The sequence below is a fragment of the Zerene cesonia genome, chromosome 11 (assembly GCF_012273895.1).
Source record: "Zerene cesonia ecotype Mississippi chromosome 11, Zerene_cesonia_1.1, whole genome shotgun sequence".
Lineage (NCBI taxonomy): Eukaryota > Metazoa > Arthropoda > Insecta > Lepidoptera > Pieridae > Zerene > Zerene cesonia.
Window position 1 is genome coordinate 3,286,363 of NC_052112.1, and position 17,599 is coordinate 3,303,961.

At 33.6% G+C, this 17,599-nt stretch overlaps 1 protein-coding gene across 3 annotated transcripts in view; it reads right to left on the reverse strand.

Moving 5' to 3' along the window:
- LOC119830015 (hormone receptor 4) overlaps window positions 1-17,599 on the reverse strand; it is a 69,734-nt gene that overhangs the window by 25,384 nt on the left and 26,751 nt on the right. For 2 of the 3 annotated variants that reach the window (XM_038352829.1, XM_038352830.1), the window contains exon 1: window positions 9,070-9,279. The exons of the other annotated variant lie outside the window; for it this stretch is intronic. In XM_038352829.1, the coding sequence (XP_038208757.1) occupies window positions 9,070-9,127 (58 nt within the window). In that variant the 5' untranslated portion in view covers window positions 9,128-9,279. Of the gene's footprint in view, window positions 1-9,069; window positions 9,280-17,599 lie in introns of those variants that run through there. 3 annotated transcript variants of the gene reach the window in all.

Sequence of the window (17,599 nt, forward strand, 5' to 3'; positions counted from 1 at the left end):
AGCTGGAAATCGAGCGGAATGGCGTGCCTTAGGAGAGGCCTATGTCCAACAGTGGACGGAAAAAGGCTGAAGAGAGAACTATAAAATATCTTTTCTGTTATTTTATATACAGGTAATGTGTTTACGTATGGAAATAGAAGTATGGAAGCGCGCTTTCGCAAGTCGATGCATCTTTACGTAAGCTTTAGCATCGACAATGTCACAGTTATGTAAATGGCCGGTAACACGGATCACATTGAAACGGTTTTCCTGTTCGCTTTATAAAACTGTACAAGTTTTAAGTCAGGAGTCAAGGCTTAAGTTCATGTATAAATGATAGCTATATTTTGAACGATTCTTATTAAATTACAAATTCTCCTGATTTTCCAGTTTTCTCGTTACTACTATGATAATTTCACAAGGTTTTATTTAGTTAGGTTGTATTTAGTACCTTAAAAGAATATTTATAATACATCTATACTAATATCGTAAACATTTGTGTTTTTGTTTGTATGTTTGTAATGTTTCCATTTTCACACAAAAACCACTAGACCGACTTCAAATGTTCTTTCCACATTAACCAATAGAAAGTTGCAACTTCACTGAGTCACATAGGCTATAAGTGTAGAATGAGAGAAGCCGGGGTGGACCGCTAGTTTAATATAAATAAATCCTTGTTAAGGCAATAAATTTAAAAATATATAATAGTGTCATGACTACGTAATTGAAAGTTAATTATTAGGTCACACTGCTATATACATCATTTTGTAATATAAATATATTTAGAATAATTAAGTTATAAAAGTATTTAACTCGGTCAGTCTGTCTTGGACCACACGCAACCGCGTAACGCGGACATTGTCAATGTATTACGACCAACGTCCATGCATATGATGAGATTTATTTAAATCAGCAATTTATACGAAACCTTGAAAACAAATTTAATGTTATTGGCTTTAGAAAATTTATTTGTTCCTTCGTTTTTCCTTGTTAAAGACATTCTTATCGTATGTTTTTCTTAGCCATGAGTACTAATTTCAATTACGATCTTCTGTAGAAAATGAAATCTTAATGGTATAAAATGATGAATCTATCAAACGCTTCCAGTATTAATAAATTTATATCGGCGTACTGCGTACGCTGTTACTTTATTTAGTAACAAAATGTTTGTAATGTAGTTCATTATGTTTATAATGTATTTAAATTTGGGATAATTGGGTCGGTCGAGATCAGAGGGTTAGTATGGGTGGATAACACGCGAGCGAATCACGCGATCGCCACAGTAACACACTGTTAAAGAAACTGAGGAAAATGCCTTCCGGGGTGAATGGCCTCGTTGCGTAAAGAGCTCGCAGTGGCGCAACATGCGCGCGCGCCCCACCTAGCGTAGCGACATCTATAGCGAATGGGGGTGATGGAATTTTTTTTGACTATTAAATAAACTATTCCAACCATCATTCAAAACCAGATACAACCGATTCTTAGACTTGTTTGAATTGAAATACGTATCGTCTGTTTGTTCACATAGTTTGTAGGCAGGAAGTTCACTTAATAAAAAAATATATATTACAGGTAGGTTTGCGTTATTTCTTTTGCCATCTAGCAAAATTATAAATCTTACCAGCAATTAAACAACTTGAAGCGAAAATCTTAAAACTGTCGTCATGAATAATGATAATACGTATTTTTATGTCCGTATGTTGCCTGCAATGTAAGGCAAGTGACGAAATGAAACATAATACCTAGGTCAAGGTTTTGCTTCTCTTCGAAATGGGAAAATTGCCACACATTGCCGACCTTAACTTGTGGCGCACGACCAGTCTGCATGTGGCGCAAGAACTCAAGCTTAAAGCGAATTTCATACTCTATAGGAACCAATATCACGACCATATAAAGCAAATTACATATATTTACATACGCTCTTCGGACAAATTGGAATGAGACAAAATAGTCATGACTATACCAGGATTATATATTGCTTGGTGGGTTTTGCGATACTAGTGGGCTTACGAAGAATTTCTGCCCAGCTACCTCATTACAATGAACTGTTTTTGCAATTTATTTGTTTACTAATCAGGAATGTTTGGTGCTTTCGTTTTATAAGAATTCGATATACTTACGGGCTATTGATTAATGATTTAATGTTGTACTGGTTTTTCTAGTAAAAATTCAACCATCCATAAAAAACAATAAGAAATAAATTGTGTTTTAGTGATTTAACCTAAGTAATACGTTTAATATAATTTTTTATATCATAAGGGCCATCCGAGTGGGTCGCCTGATTCAGCGTAAAGACTACAGTCTTTACGCTGAATCGCTTACGCTTACAAGCGACCACGACCGCCCATGAACATTTGCAGAGAAAAGTCGTTGCAAAGCTCTATGCTTTTGGCGAAGGACAGTTCAATCAAAAGATTTTAATAAACGCAACAAACATTTCTATAGTGTGTCAAAGAAAATGGAAAGTCAGTTATACAACAGCGACCACCTGACAGAGCCGTGAAAGGCATACGATTTTAATGTCAGCCGCCGTGGTCAAGGTTTTATGTTTTGAACGTTTGCTTCACGCGATTTTATCTCAGTGTTACAAGCATTGACTCCAAATAATGAGTAAGTATTGCCATTAAAGTTATGTATTTGCACATTAATGCATTGTTTCTGTGGGAACTCATATATTGAACATTTTGGTCTCAGGATATATTATCTTGATTGTTGCATGCTTTAGGATGGCGAATGAGAAGATGTGTTAGCACGTATGTGACAGGTTTTGACGATATACGCATGTTATCTTATATCATGTCGGATATGTTTTCACACAAAAACTTCTATTAGAAAACTGCAAATTCACTCAGTGAAATGGGCTATTTATATACCACGGGCGAAGTTGGGAACAGCTAGTCATTCATATCTATAGCATTTGTTCCAAAATATATTGCTCTGTAACAATTACCCGATTTTCCAAAAAAAAAAGAAAGAAATCAAGTTTAATTTTTAGCTATGAAAAGACTAAACAAAAATTCACTTAACAAATCTGAACAGTCATTACAACAGCGTGTATAAATACACAAAACGAGTATGAAACGCTCAATTTAATAATAATATGAACGTGTAAATGTCGCCGACCATAGACATGAACGCTTTAAATCAACAACGCATAACGAAAGCACAGATAAAAGTTTTCGTTCGAAAGTGAGAGTATTGCCGGTCTAGGCTGCGCAGGCGCGGTAACGGCATCGCGCGGCGCAGACGGTGCAACGGTACCCGGTGTAGTGACGTCAGAGAACGGTAAAATGTACGCGCGCCTTTACGGTATATCCCGTAGGACCTTTCGTAGAGATAGTGATGCTCGTGTTTGTTGATATCGATTTTTTTTCGCTAATAACCTTATACGAATACGAAAAAAAATTAAGAAGGAAAAGCTATTCGTAACATAGAAAAAAAAGGCTGAAGAGCTGTCATTAATAAGTATTATAGATAGGGATGTCAACTGAGGAATGACCTTTTCCACATTTTTATTTAAAAAGATCATAGAAAAATACAATACTTTAAGACATACAATTTAAGTTGATTAAGTATAAGTGAAAGAAATTTATAATAGAATTGAACAATTAAATTAAATTTATCTATCGATATCGACAAACCAGCTCAACACAATACTACTGGTCAAGCACCATAGACCTTAACCACTTTCTCTTTCGAACACTACTAAATCACGCACACATTCTCACGTAGATTTTTATGTATTGCCTCGTTGTGTGCCATGATGCGAGTTACATAATGCAAGTTTGGCTGACGCATCCAAATGAAAGGTCAGTATCTATTTATAGGGTATATACATGCGTTCACTTTCCATAAGAATATATTTGCTTTGATCGTTTGATTCGATTTTTAGATCGTTAACCTTTTGATTATTATATATTCACACTGTTATGACATATTTTATGTATCACTTAATAAGATTTAATTTTTATGTTTAGTTTTTATGCCAACATTATAAGTATCAACTGTGAAACTTGTTTCTTTAGAATATTGCACAGTCGGACCTCTTTGTTTTCCTATTATATCTACACCACGCTGCAAGCATCATTGATACAAATATATTTATTGAATCTTACATAATTTTGACAAGCCAAACATTATAATCCGATGTATTAAAACGTCAATCGTTTTTGAAATACCATTTTAATAATTTGACGTGACAACACAGCGATTAATTAAGTGAATATTATTTATAGCATTATAAATCCGTTCTATCTGGAGGAAAACGCGAGTTGCCAGTAGTTCAGAGTCCGTGACTCCTACATCATTGTCACAAAGGTTCAGACGCAAGGCCACCGCTCGCAAGCCCTGCGTGGGAAATCCATTGCCCTCATGAACGCGAGTAGATTAACCTAAAATCTAATATTGTCTTAATGATTCTAGAAAATTCTAGTTTTTTCTAGAATTTATAAACGTAAATATGATAGGATGCGTTCAACTTAGTTTATTGTTCAGTTGATAGAAACGGTTTATGATAATGCATAATTGCAAATAAGTGTAATTATATTATGCAGTTATAATGATGGCTGTTTAACCAAGAATACAAGTACTGATTAAGTCTAAATGAAGTAGACGTGTAATAATAAATAATTAAATATATATGTATAAATATAATGTTCGCATTGTTATTAAAGTGACATAAATTTAACTATATATAAGGCTTGTTAGTTGTTTACATAAAAATATTGAGATGATGTTAAAAAAGATTCTAAATATTTTTTATTGTATAATTACAATATACTTAACGATATACTTATGTTGAGCACATTTTGATTTTGAATTGACCTAATGACAAATATTATATATTAATTTTTGTCCAAAATTAATACATTCTATTCATAAAACATGAAGAATTTTCGCCATTATACTTTTGGCTATTTTTAAAGATAAATTTAAAACAGTTCCGCCACCAGCGAGTTTGCCATTCGCAGAAATATACTCACATGTGGTACGTATAGGCAGATGACTCAGTTATAGTTTTATGACTTAACTATCATTGACCCTAATTTCTAACTGACATACGCTAGATCGTCATGTTCACTTGCAGTTTATGAAAAGATAATGATAGAAGTACTTTCAATTGCCGGCGTGAATTAAGCGAAAAAAAAAATCAATAAGCAAAATGGACGATTAAAATTGTTTGAATACAGTATCGAATGTATATTTACATTCTAATTAATGCATATGAAGTAAATCTTTTTATCGCCAAAGCTACGAGTATAATAGCAATGTGAAAGTCTCTCTTCCTATTTATTAAATAGCCATTATAAGTTACTATAGTATTTACATCGGCAGTTGGCACCAAGTTATTTAGAACGTAACTAAATTAGCTATCGCGTTCTTTGTATTCAAATTGTACTCAGTTTCTTTTACTTTTACTATAAAACGCTATCGTGTGGAAGCGATAATAGAGTATGTTAGCCATATTATGAACTATTTACGAGGCGTGACGGTTGCAGTGTGTGCGTATATGTATTGTCGGCTTCAATCTCGAAACTAGGGCGGGCAGTCATCCCGACGGTACAATGCAGTGTTATGCAACTCTATCGCACGTCAATTTACGCGACTATTAGGAAAGTTGCAAGCTATTGTCTTCTAAAAATTCACTTTACGTTACGTCTACGTGCTGTACTATAAACATAATACGAATCATTCGATATTCTGTTTTGAATCGTATTCGTTTAGTTTTTTATTTACTAAAAATTATTTTACCTCGCTAAATTTGGTAGCACTTTGTCTTTGTAGTGTTTTATTGTAGAATATGTAGATTCAATGATTGCATAACATACTATAAAGCTAACTTATGTATGCAATGGTGCAATGGCTGTAACTAGTTTAAGTCAATACTGGCACGAAGTTATTATGTGTTCGATCGATTTTTTCGCATGACACGTTCTATTGTTCCAAGAAAAGCTTATACAGTTTGGTAAAACTCTTTTTATGAGCAGGCATATTTTTTACCGTGCGTTACGATGTTTAAGTGAATATGTTAACATACTGCACAATTACGCACCTAGCACAAACATATTACAATAATACATTCCTAGTGACAATGCGTCACCTTGCCAGCGTACATTGACGCATCTACGTTTTGTTCGAGCGACCTCATGCTTAGTGCGTTTTAGAATTACTAATAACAACATCTAATCTTATCTATCCTGCTCACTCCGACTGCTTTAATTATGCACGAGATAGAGACAGACACGACGTAAGGAATTATGAATTTTGTTTGTGTGAGACCGACGCTCACCTTCAGCAAGGTAAGATACGGACGGCGCTAACAAAAATGAAGGGCTAATAGATACTTCGAACATTTGAAGGTAACAACAAAACAAATAAAGTATTAATTATCAGCGAACCTTGTTCCCAAATTCTAAGGCATAGAGTAAATTTTGGTTAAGGAAATAATCAAAATATTCTTTTCTTCCATCACAACTAAACTCATGCTTTCAATGAATAGTATATATATATACGTAATACTAATTTTCAAATCAAATTAAGAATAAAAAACGGTTGTACATAAATAGTTACAGTATAAAATAAAATAAATAATTATCTCTCATTCGCATTACAAATACATAATCACTTATTTTTTTAAATGGGAAATATTCATCATCCTTTTATAATGTTGTAAAATATAATCTTAATAGAATATATATTTCTCAGCACAGTTCTATACACCGTCTTTGTATGGATAGTGACGTCATTCACGCTTTGCATATTATCCTTTCTAACTTTCACTAACCTTGACGGAGTCACGATAACAGAAAAGCTCTTCTAATAAGCTGTTTTAAAAATGATTATTTAGTTTAACATTTCACTTTATGTTTTATAGACTAATTTACGAGCCATCCAAGCAGTGAAATATTTGGTAAAAAATAATCTCAAATATAGTGATATGGAAAAGCATGCTTTCGGTACGTAATTTTTTTGTAATTTAGCAAAAGAAAATTACCTTAAATGCCTTGAAAATAAGAACCATAACGCTTTGTACGTTCAAAATTATAATATGGCGTTCGTAGTTCACGTCATCGCCCATCATCCATATTGCAAGTACCGTCTCGTTTTATCCGTAAAAGCATCAACTTTGACCAACTTAAAAGTAAAATTTTAAAGAGAAAGTATTATGTACGGTCAGAGATATGGCCAACGGTTAGCATTTACGCTTTGGATACTAAGATGAAATTTTTGATTAAATCAGATTAAATTTTTTGACCCTTATAAACTTATTATGAGCGTGTGTCATTTATATTTAACTTTATTAATAAAATACTTTGTTTTTGTAATCAGCGACTAAAAATTTAAAAGCATAAAATTTTAAACATTATTTATACAAATATAGGAGATTAAAAGTAAACCTTGTCTTATGATATAATGAAAAGTTGAATAAAGACATTTGAAATAGTTATTGAACTGAATATAAAAAACTAGTTGTATGTGTATATTTTATACTATTTTAATATCACTAACTAGATATAATAAGTGTAAGTCATATCTATAAGTATATTATCTGGATTTATACAATTTTCTGTTTTAGGTAAAAGATTGTTATGCGGAAACGATAATTGTTTACAATGTGATATCTTTAAGAATAGTGCAAGAGACAGGTTGCCCGTCAGATAACCTAAACTAAAATGCGAACGAAGTGATATGATAACACAAGGCGTTACGCGGACTGCTGCTACAATCATTAGATAAACATATAGGTCACTGAACCGACCTAGTTTCGATTGAGAGCCACCACGGCGGAGTTGTGTGCGTTTTCGTTAAAAATCTACGCAAACACTAACAGTAACCAACGCGGTTTACATACGTGCGCGTACGCAAGCTTGTATACGTATCCGCCTCAATATCAATGCGATTACTGAAATTTTTTTTCTGTCTTTGTTGCTTGAACTGTAATTGAAGTGTTACATATAAATATCATATTTTTTTTATTATAGGAATAAATATCATATTTTTTTATGCGACACAATATTATGATACTCAAACGGATCTATTAAAATAAAAAAAATACCCAAAGCTACTAAACTACGTGATACATATAGATTCTAGCACGCGAGTGACGCCGCGGATTACAGCTAGTAAAAAATGATTTATATATTTTTATTTAATCGTTTTTCCATGTCATTGTATGGCTTGTATCAATTAGCTGTTAAATATATAACAAATATTACATAAGCTTAATTATTTCCGAATTATTTAATGTTCTTTTCTCTTTCCTAACGTAATTTATTAGTAAATATACTTCGGACCAAGATTTTATTTCGAATCGTTCAAATCATTCCCGTAGACCCGTAGGTAGCGCTTAAAAACTTTAAAAGGTTTAATGAAATATCAGGAATTCAAAGATATTCAATGATGATATAGTAAAGCTTTGACAATAATATAGATTGCCATAATATTTGCTAGCATGTTCTGTTGTGACAATTCTCCGATAGGGGGCGATATTACAAAACATCTCGTAGCAAATTCAATATGGCGGCCGGTATCTATTCTCCTTGAATAGTTTTAGCCTATAAATGTGCGTATTTATCTACAATTATAGACTAAGATTCATAAATTAAATGGGTCAGATTATCAAATTAATAGAAAATGTGGTCTTGAGCATTATGTGCAATATATTTCAAAGATTATACATGTACTTATATATAAGAAATTAAATTGCTCCAAGAGATACATGATTACTTCAAAATAAAATGATTTATTCACATGCAGTCCAAATAATCTTAATTGGTTATAAGATTTATCGATCGATTTGTTAAAAAAAATACATATTCTAACAAAGTTATTTTTGCGTGAACAATTACAATTATTTCATTTGCACTCCAGGTTTTTTTATAATTGCAAATATATAAGGCATAAAAGTTATTTGGAGATGAAGTAATTTATAAGCTTGTTGTTTAACAAACACGTGTTGCTAGAGGTGTGTGCGTGACCGTTAGAAAAAAAAAACAAACAAACATTAAGTAGATGAAAACGAGAGTGTGTATGCCGCCGTGAAATCATAGCGTGGAAGCTTTCAAAGTGTACCGTAAAACATCGTCTCACCGTAAAACATGTTTTTCAAGCTCGCCTGTTTGCTAAGAATAATAGTGTTTCTGTCCATTCAACTGAGGCAGATGCGCGCGTATTCAGTTCGCTTTTCATAAAATAGTCCATCACTGATTCGTGCCATACACGGCGTCGTAAAGGTAAGCGTCAAGCGTACCGTCAGTCGCGCTCGCGGTTGGCGCCCGTACGGAAGTAGGTTAGTAACTAAAGTTTTGTTTGCGTGAGGCTGCGGCGCGCTGCACTCCGCTCGCTAACGCTGGCGCGCGGCCCTGCTCGCTCTCCCCACCTCCCGCGCTCCTTCCCACCGCGCGCCCGCACATCTTTCACTTTCGGGCTTCGGGTCGCTGCCGCCCGCCCTCACAGCCATTGTTATACCACGCTGAAACTGCGCTGAGCACTCACGATTTACATCACCCTTTCATTCACGTTTTGAACCCTTACGTAAATTATTAACGCATAATGATTATACGCACCTTCCATTTACTGTAAATCCCTTAGGAATTATTTGTTTTTCATCTACGGTTTTTTTATTAAGACTTCATGTCTAAATTAGTATTAAATATTCTGAGTAATGTACAGGAAAATGGCGCATATTTAAGCTTAGGTACAACATGTTAGAACGGTGAATCAGAAGCTAGTTGTGTTTAAGTATTAGTGGAACATTCTTAGTATTGTTACTGATATAACGAATCTTTTGTTTGCGGTTTATTAAGATTGACTTGATACAAAATTTGTAGCATTGAAATGTCAAAATTAATGATAGCGATTACAACATCCTTATAGTGTTTCCCGATTACGATCTAATCGATTTGTACAGGGTTTCTAATTTGGGCTACTATTTGCTATAAATGTGATATTCGAATATGGAATAGAATGTGTTGAATGCGGTTGGGTACATCACACGCATTTGCAGAGTGCTCATTGTCGGTGGTTATGTAAGGCAGAGGCCGCATCGATGCCGCTGTTGGAGTCAACGTACGGCATTGACACGCGGCCGTTCCCCACTGCCTGCGCGCTGTCGCCCTCCCCTCGCACTCCTCACCGCTGCTGAAACCAGCAGCTGCGAAATTGGGTCACGAGCTACGCCGCCTCACGTCCTAACCGACCAATAGATTTGGACCTCTCAGTTTGTAAGCAATTTGTTAGATCCGAGTCATTAGCTGAGAACGCCAGGAAGCGACTCGGCTCAAGACAAACTGGACCTCGTAGAGCGACAAACAAATAACGTTCAGTTTAAAATAACTGTTTCAAATTGACGGGATGAGTATCAATAATAATGCTGAAATATCGTCTTATTTTAGTTTAACTCATTTTCTTTTTTCTATGTGGGTCGAAAATTGTTAAATTTTACCTATCAGAAGTACATATTTTTTTATTCCAATTTTGTTTTATAACTTGGTAATAAAATGTGAAACAACATTTTTTTCTTATAATGACATAAATAGTTTCTAATATTAATGTATGAAAGATAGAGAAGGAAAACAGCAATGCACCGGCATCGAGCGTTAGAGTCAACGAACGTCATTGAAGCGTTACTCGATGCTTTTTCTGCTCTCTGTAGATGGTAATAAAGTTGAAAATCTTCTGTTGCAATTGCACAATCTAGCCTTGGCTCTTACTGGCCTGGCTGACTTAGACATTCTATCTACTTTTACGAGTACATTTGCGAAGGCTCCAGTACTTGGTACTTAGATATCTTTGTACTTAGTCGCTGCAACTAGTATTGCACACGCCAACTCGACGATTGAAGATTTAATTTGTGCATGATTAAATAGAATTGATATTTATAACAAAAGTACTGTTTTTTGTATTAATACCTTATTGTTATTTTCAATTGCAGTTTCAGATTATTGTCAGTTCAATACCAGATATACCACATATTTATATTCATCATCAGCCGATATATGTTCCCACAGCTGGGACACAGGCCTCCTATGAGGGTATTTATATTGAAATGAATTTAATAAACTTTGTGATAAAATTGTTATCTTCGCTTATAATATGATTGGATTTTATTTCTATTTTCATGTAAAAATACAATAGAGGAAAACATGGTGTAATAATGTATTTAAGCAATCTTCACAGTACAATCGTAACATTTTTTATAACATAAATACTGTTGAAAAATGGTCAGCGTTACATGAAAACTCTAGTAACATGATTTAAACTCGTACTTCGAATAATATAACGCCCACAACACACAGTACAGAATACAAACTATAATAGCACAGATGATTGCGTGTATATTACTCTATTAATATAATATTATTATGACTAATCTTAGGCTAGGTTATGGTTGGTAAGGTAATCACCTTAGAAATAATAAATGTAAATAACACAATATTCAATCACAAAGTAATACTTTGTTTCGTTTTGGTAAGGTTAAATTATTTTTTTACAGTTAAGAGGTATAATAATTAATAACTATCGATTATGTCAATTACGTCAGCAATATCAGATCCTTAAATGTTAATATCGACACTAATTTACATTGAAAGCCAATTTATGAAGGTCAAGTTAATACTATTACATTCAATTAAATTTTACTTGTACCTACTAGGGATTTTAAATTACTAGTGACAATAATCAATGTAATTACTAAATAAGTAATTACTTATACTGGACGCGTTAACAATATATAATTATTAGAGGCATCTGAATTAAAAAATAATTTAGTGTCCAAAACGCTTAATTATATAATAATTAATTATCATCAACATATGCACAAATTCGACAGCTATATCCAACCTTAATACTAGTAGCATGACCGTGAATATAATTTATTTCGTATGACGCAATTACGTCCAATTCAAAACAAGAGAATTGATTATATGATCGGGGGTGGCGTCAAGTCGCCCCAGTTTTAGGTTGCTCGCAGGCTGCAGCGGGTGAACGAACGTCATTGACCCAACTATATAGTACCTGCGCGTTGTTCGCGCTCGCCCCTAGCGGATAAATATGGCCATTGAATCTGCTTGGTAACAGAAATATCGATTGGGCTTGCAACATTCAGATTGTAATCATTTATGGTTATTAATCGTCGTATCGAATGTTTATGCTATATGGTGGAAGGTAAATAATAGTTTCTTGGTTTTGGCGCCAAAATGTTGTAAAAATTGTACTCGTACTATAGTTTAAAAAGGTGGCCTTATTTCAATATATGATATTGCTACAATATAGAACACTTTTAAAGTTGTATTTTGTTTTGTTTTAATGTATATTTCTCAATTACATTTAATTTGAATAATTGCAATTCAACTTAATTTCTTGTATTATATTTTTGCGTGGAAATTGCAATTTCTGGAATGTTACTCTTTCAACGCCCACATAGAAAATCTGTGAAATTGTTCATTTTATCTTATACTTTGAAATATAAATTGAAATTTGGGAGTCGCATCGAACATAAACATATTTCAGCATAAATAAATCCTTTAAATTATTATCCAAGCTATAGTTTGGGATCACTTTTTCAATTAAAAATTTAAAATGTTGTACACAGTTTTTATAAGGCTCGTTAAAGCGAAGGATGGTGTCAAGTGGTCTTAACCCGGGTGCACTCTGGAGGGTTTTTGTGTATCACTAGCTTCATAAGAAGTAGGGGATGGGGAGGATGGCGTGGGGAGGATGGAGGATGCGAGGTCAGCACGTGCGAATGCAGAGGGTGAACGAACGTCATTGACCTACCTCGGAGGCCTACTTATAATGTGCCGATAACAACCCCGCTGATAACACTTGTTTGCGCTCCTATTAATGTGCCGCTTCTAATATCGTTGCAGAATTTATAACTGTTTTGTTGGTACATAATTAAAAACGAATGTGATTAAAATAAAATTGAATTTTTGTTTGTCTAGACTATAATTACGTAATAATATGTAACAGTATTAACAAGAAAATGTACATGTTGAACACATTTAACATATATCTATTTTTGTTTAGTTTTATTTTCACTATAATTCATTTTAAACTTTTGTGAATTAAGATATACCAAAAAATATAAATAAACATGAACCTTAATTATTTGAGTCTAACCAAGCTCCAACAACAAGAAGGGCATAATTACACATAATTTTTTTCTTCAATTACATAGTAACTTCTGTCTTTTATTCAGTAAAATTTTAATGCAAGATAAAGTCAATCAGACTCAAGTTTAGTTAACTTGGTAACAAGTCGCTACTAGTACGTTATCAGCACAGATAAATATGTTCAAACCTTGCTCTACCAGCTCTATGATTTTCCTTCTAGTTCCTGCAATTTTATGTCAATGTCAAGTGTAGCTAGATTGTATTAGTTGGTCGTTAAATTATAATTGGTTCATAATTTGGCCATTCAGTTCAAATATTTGCAATAATTCGATGCAAGTGCTTCAAACTATTACAACTCTGAAACAATTGGTTGCAGATTAATACATACATTTATATCGTATTTCCAATTAGACCATAGTATTTATTCGTTATATATATTTTTATTTAATAAAACAAATTAACGTGATGGCCGACGCATTTAAAATCAATGTCAATTTAGCAACTTCATCGATTCAACCATTGCAAATGTAATGATCATGAACTATCCGTCTATGACTGTATGACCGGTCCGACGAAGAATCATTATTTTACAATAACGACTTAACAAAAAGTGGACTAATATCTTACTTTATATAATACAACTATGTTGCATATTTAATTAAAATCACACAATCTTCTTTTACAATCTACAACTCAAGAACTGAAACGACGTTATCCACCAATCTTTTCTCTGTCATAGGTGAGTATTTTTAAAATCGTCCGCGCTCGCTCTAGAAGGTATCAGATATATTGGTGTCCGCTGCACCGGAGCCCCATTTCCGACACCCTGGATCAATACAACCCGGGGAACGACCCCGTGACCTCGGTAGAAGTAGGACATCGCGCAAGCGCCTCTCATTAACTCGGTGCATCCGCTGCCATTTTGAATTGCTAATTTTCTATCTACCAATAATTGACGGTGATGTACGTTCAAAGCACTCAGCTTTTATCCCAATTATCTTTCGCGATTGAGCTTTATTTACATATTGTGTATCGTAAATTTAAGAAAAAGTAATGTGAAAGAAAAGTTTCGTGATCATTGACTAATCGGAATAAAAAGTTTTGATGTTTAAAAGATACAAAATCACAAAAATTTCGAACCTCCTAAACCTACTAAATTATAAAAATTACTCGAACTACGTTCCCCATGCTATAAGCACCTACAAGGTCCAATTGCGTTGACGTCAACTGAAAATTAAACTTTAAAGGTTAAATGTCACGTTGCAACTCAAGCCTAGTAGGATAGGATCAATCGAAATCTATCGTTTAAATGTGAAAAACAAATACAAAATAATTACATAAACTCGACAACAATTTAAGGTCCAATGTCATTGAAATTTGCTAAAATGTGTATGATGTTTTTCTAAATTAGCATGATATAAATTATATACAACAAGATATAGCTTAAAAGCCCGAATAAAATAAAAAGCAATGTTTGGCACATTTTCAATTATATCAATTTTATAATACATATATTAGATGCATATATTTACCAGATTTTTTACGAATTCGACATCGAGTCCTTAGATCAATAATAATTTAATAAAGACAAGACTATAAAAATCATGTATCAATGAAAGCATTACACCAAGCTTCTACATATAATACTAAATACCCTAGAAAATATGGGCAATTTTATTGCGCCTATAAGAGGAAAATATTATAAGTGGATGAGAATTACAGAATTTTAAGTCGAGTCACACGTAGTACTTTTTAGTGTACATTTTGAGTGCGTCGAGCATTCAGGCTTATAATATATAGGCAGTTGCAATGCCAAGGTAACTGCCAAAAGGCGGAGTGAGGTCAGAGCCCAATGTCAGGGGCCCTAAGATTTTGTGTTTACAGCTCTCAATGACGTTCATTTTACCAGCGAATTAAATTATATTTTGGTGGCTTGCATGCGTAATTATATCACTATAATATATACAAATATAGTATATACAAAAACAAATACAATAGCCGATAGGACGCACATGAATAATATAGAGTATGAAATGCAATCTTATCATACAGTGATAATTAACCTATAAATACAGACTTATAATGTTTTATACGTTTATTGAGGTTTTTATTCTTGTCATACTTTTAAACATGATACAAATTCGTAAACTTTTTGAACAGTAAATAAATACTTTATTGTTTTTTATATAACAAATAAAATCTGACAACATGAGGCCAATAATGATTGCTTAATTCACGTTTAAACATACTGCGATGCTAAACATCAAGCGATGTCGTAAACGTTTTGTGGGATAGCGTCAACTAATTAAGGCCAACCAAAATAAACTTTGAAATAGAACAACGGAACACCGTTAATTTTTTTTTATGTTTTAATTTTCATTCGATCTTGCATTTTTTGTTCTTGATCTGTTTGATATATATAGTAAGAAGAGATAATTATGTATTGTAGGTGTTGATTAGTTTTTGCAAGCATAACAATTAAAAAACACAGCTTTATAAACTTCTTACTACCAAAATGAATTAATATCTTCATGGGCCTTAAAATTAATATCTACGTATCATATCTCTTTTTAAATATTATTATTTATTATAATATAAACCAGATTGAGCGGCAGGCTCGTGTAGACTTAATATGGAATTTCGAAGAAAGAGACACAAATAAAAATAAATTTTTAGCATTTTAGATGCGTATTCTAAATGCGTTCGCGTTTTCACATAATTTTTTATTGTCATCGTCGCCAATGGAGCTGGTGGGTCGCCTGATGGTAAGGAATCGCACATGATCATTTGGAGAGGCGTAGACTTGATTGCCGACCTCACGTCTTTACAAATGGATTGCTGACTTTAAATTGGAAAATTATTAAGAAAGGATTGGCGAGAGGAATGAAGGATTGACGACTGTGAGGGGTAAGGAAATTAACATGGGTCTCCGGCTTCCCCACTCACCAAACGAACCACAGTAGCATGCTACTATTTCACGGCGGTTCTCGGTGCAGTTGTGGTACTTCCCTGGTGCGACCTGGCTCAATTGATGCCGAAGCATGCTCAACTACCACATACAAGTCATCTAAGAAAATTTTTCTTAAAACTGTATACCTATTACACATGGTACTACAATCAATCAATTTCTTCCATGCTTCTTATGATTATTCTTTTTATTGTAAGCGTCTCTATGACTTTATGATTTTAGTGTCGTTGAATATCCTAAACACATTAAAACAGAGCGACGCATAAACAAATAAATCGTTATATCTATGGCTGCATAAGAAAATAAAATTCCAGCACGAACAAATATATGATTTAAGATATCCAAATCATACCAGTATCGCTATGGGTTATGATTATATTAATACCAGATTTATAGAAGCAATTTTATATGCCTGTGTGTGTTTGTACATATGGCAGTGACAGTGGCTTGACCCCCCTTTGACCTAATTTCGAGTTTCATCCAGCGGGCTCGTGACGCACGCGTATGCGTATGTACCTATAGAGATACATGTTTTGTTCAATGAGTTAAAGTTCGTACGAGTGAGCGGCCAACCACGATGTGTAGGGTATAGATGACCAAGATTCAATGGGGTTCAACTTGGACGTTTTACAGATTCCTTGTCCACGCTCCAGAAGGGAAGCAACGTAAATCGGGTAATTACCCGATTCCCGTAGCCTGCTATGCTGCCTGTTTTATGCGTGAGAGTGAAAGAGACGAGCGGCTTATAAACGGCCATTGCTATTACGAATGAAATGTTTTTTGTGTATAACCTGTCTATCCTTTTGATAAGTCATTGGGGTTAAAGAGTTAAGTTCTAATGTTGAAACTCGACTTTGAACTTTGCTCCCGATTTTATATTGACAAAGGAGCTCAAGTCTTTCATAAACTGCACATACCCTATTGTGTATGTATTTCGTAAGAATGTATGGATGTATAATTTTAACTTTTTCACGGGAAAAAAATGTACAGATATTGATTACATTACATGTGCAGATGTATGTGATGTAAATGTTCAGATATTGGTAGTCATTTAGCATTTATTCTGGCACATAATAACACATAAATCATAGAAATGCTTGCTATGTTGTTTTCGTTCAGGCATAAAAACTCGCGGCACAATTAGTACCCTAAAAAATCTACGAGAACTGCCTAATACATGTTATTATATATTTTCTACATTCATACATAATGTTTAATACGATGTAATAAAAAGGTCATGTTCTTGCAGCATCTGTTCTTCTAAGGAACTTAAAGTGGATTTAAAAATGTATCGCTCAGTTTCACGTTTTTTTTAACATGAAAACAGTATGTATACAGGACTGAGATTATAACGCTGTCAGAACGATAGTCAATAAACCTAAAAAGAATCCTTGATAGTTTATTTAAGGTGTATAAAAGAAAGCATTTCATTGATTATTATATAAATAATGCTTTATAAATGTTCGGAATTAATCAACATAATTTAAATTTTCTAACATTTAGTATAAAATAAACAGTAGAAGTGAACACACGTGTT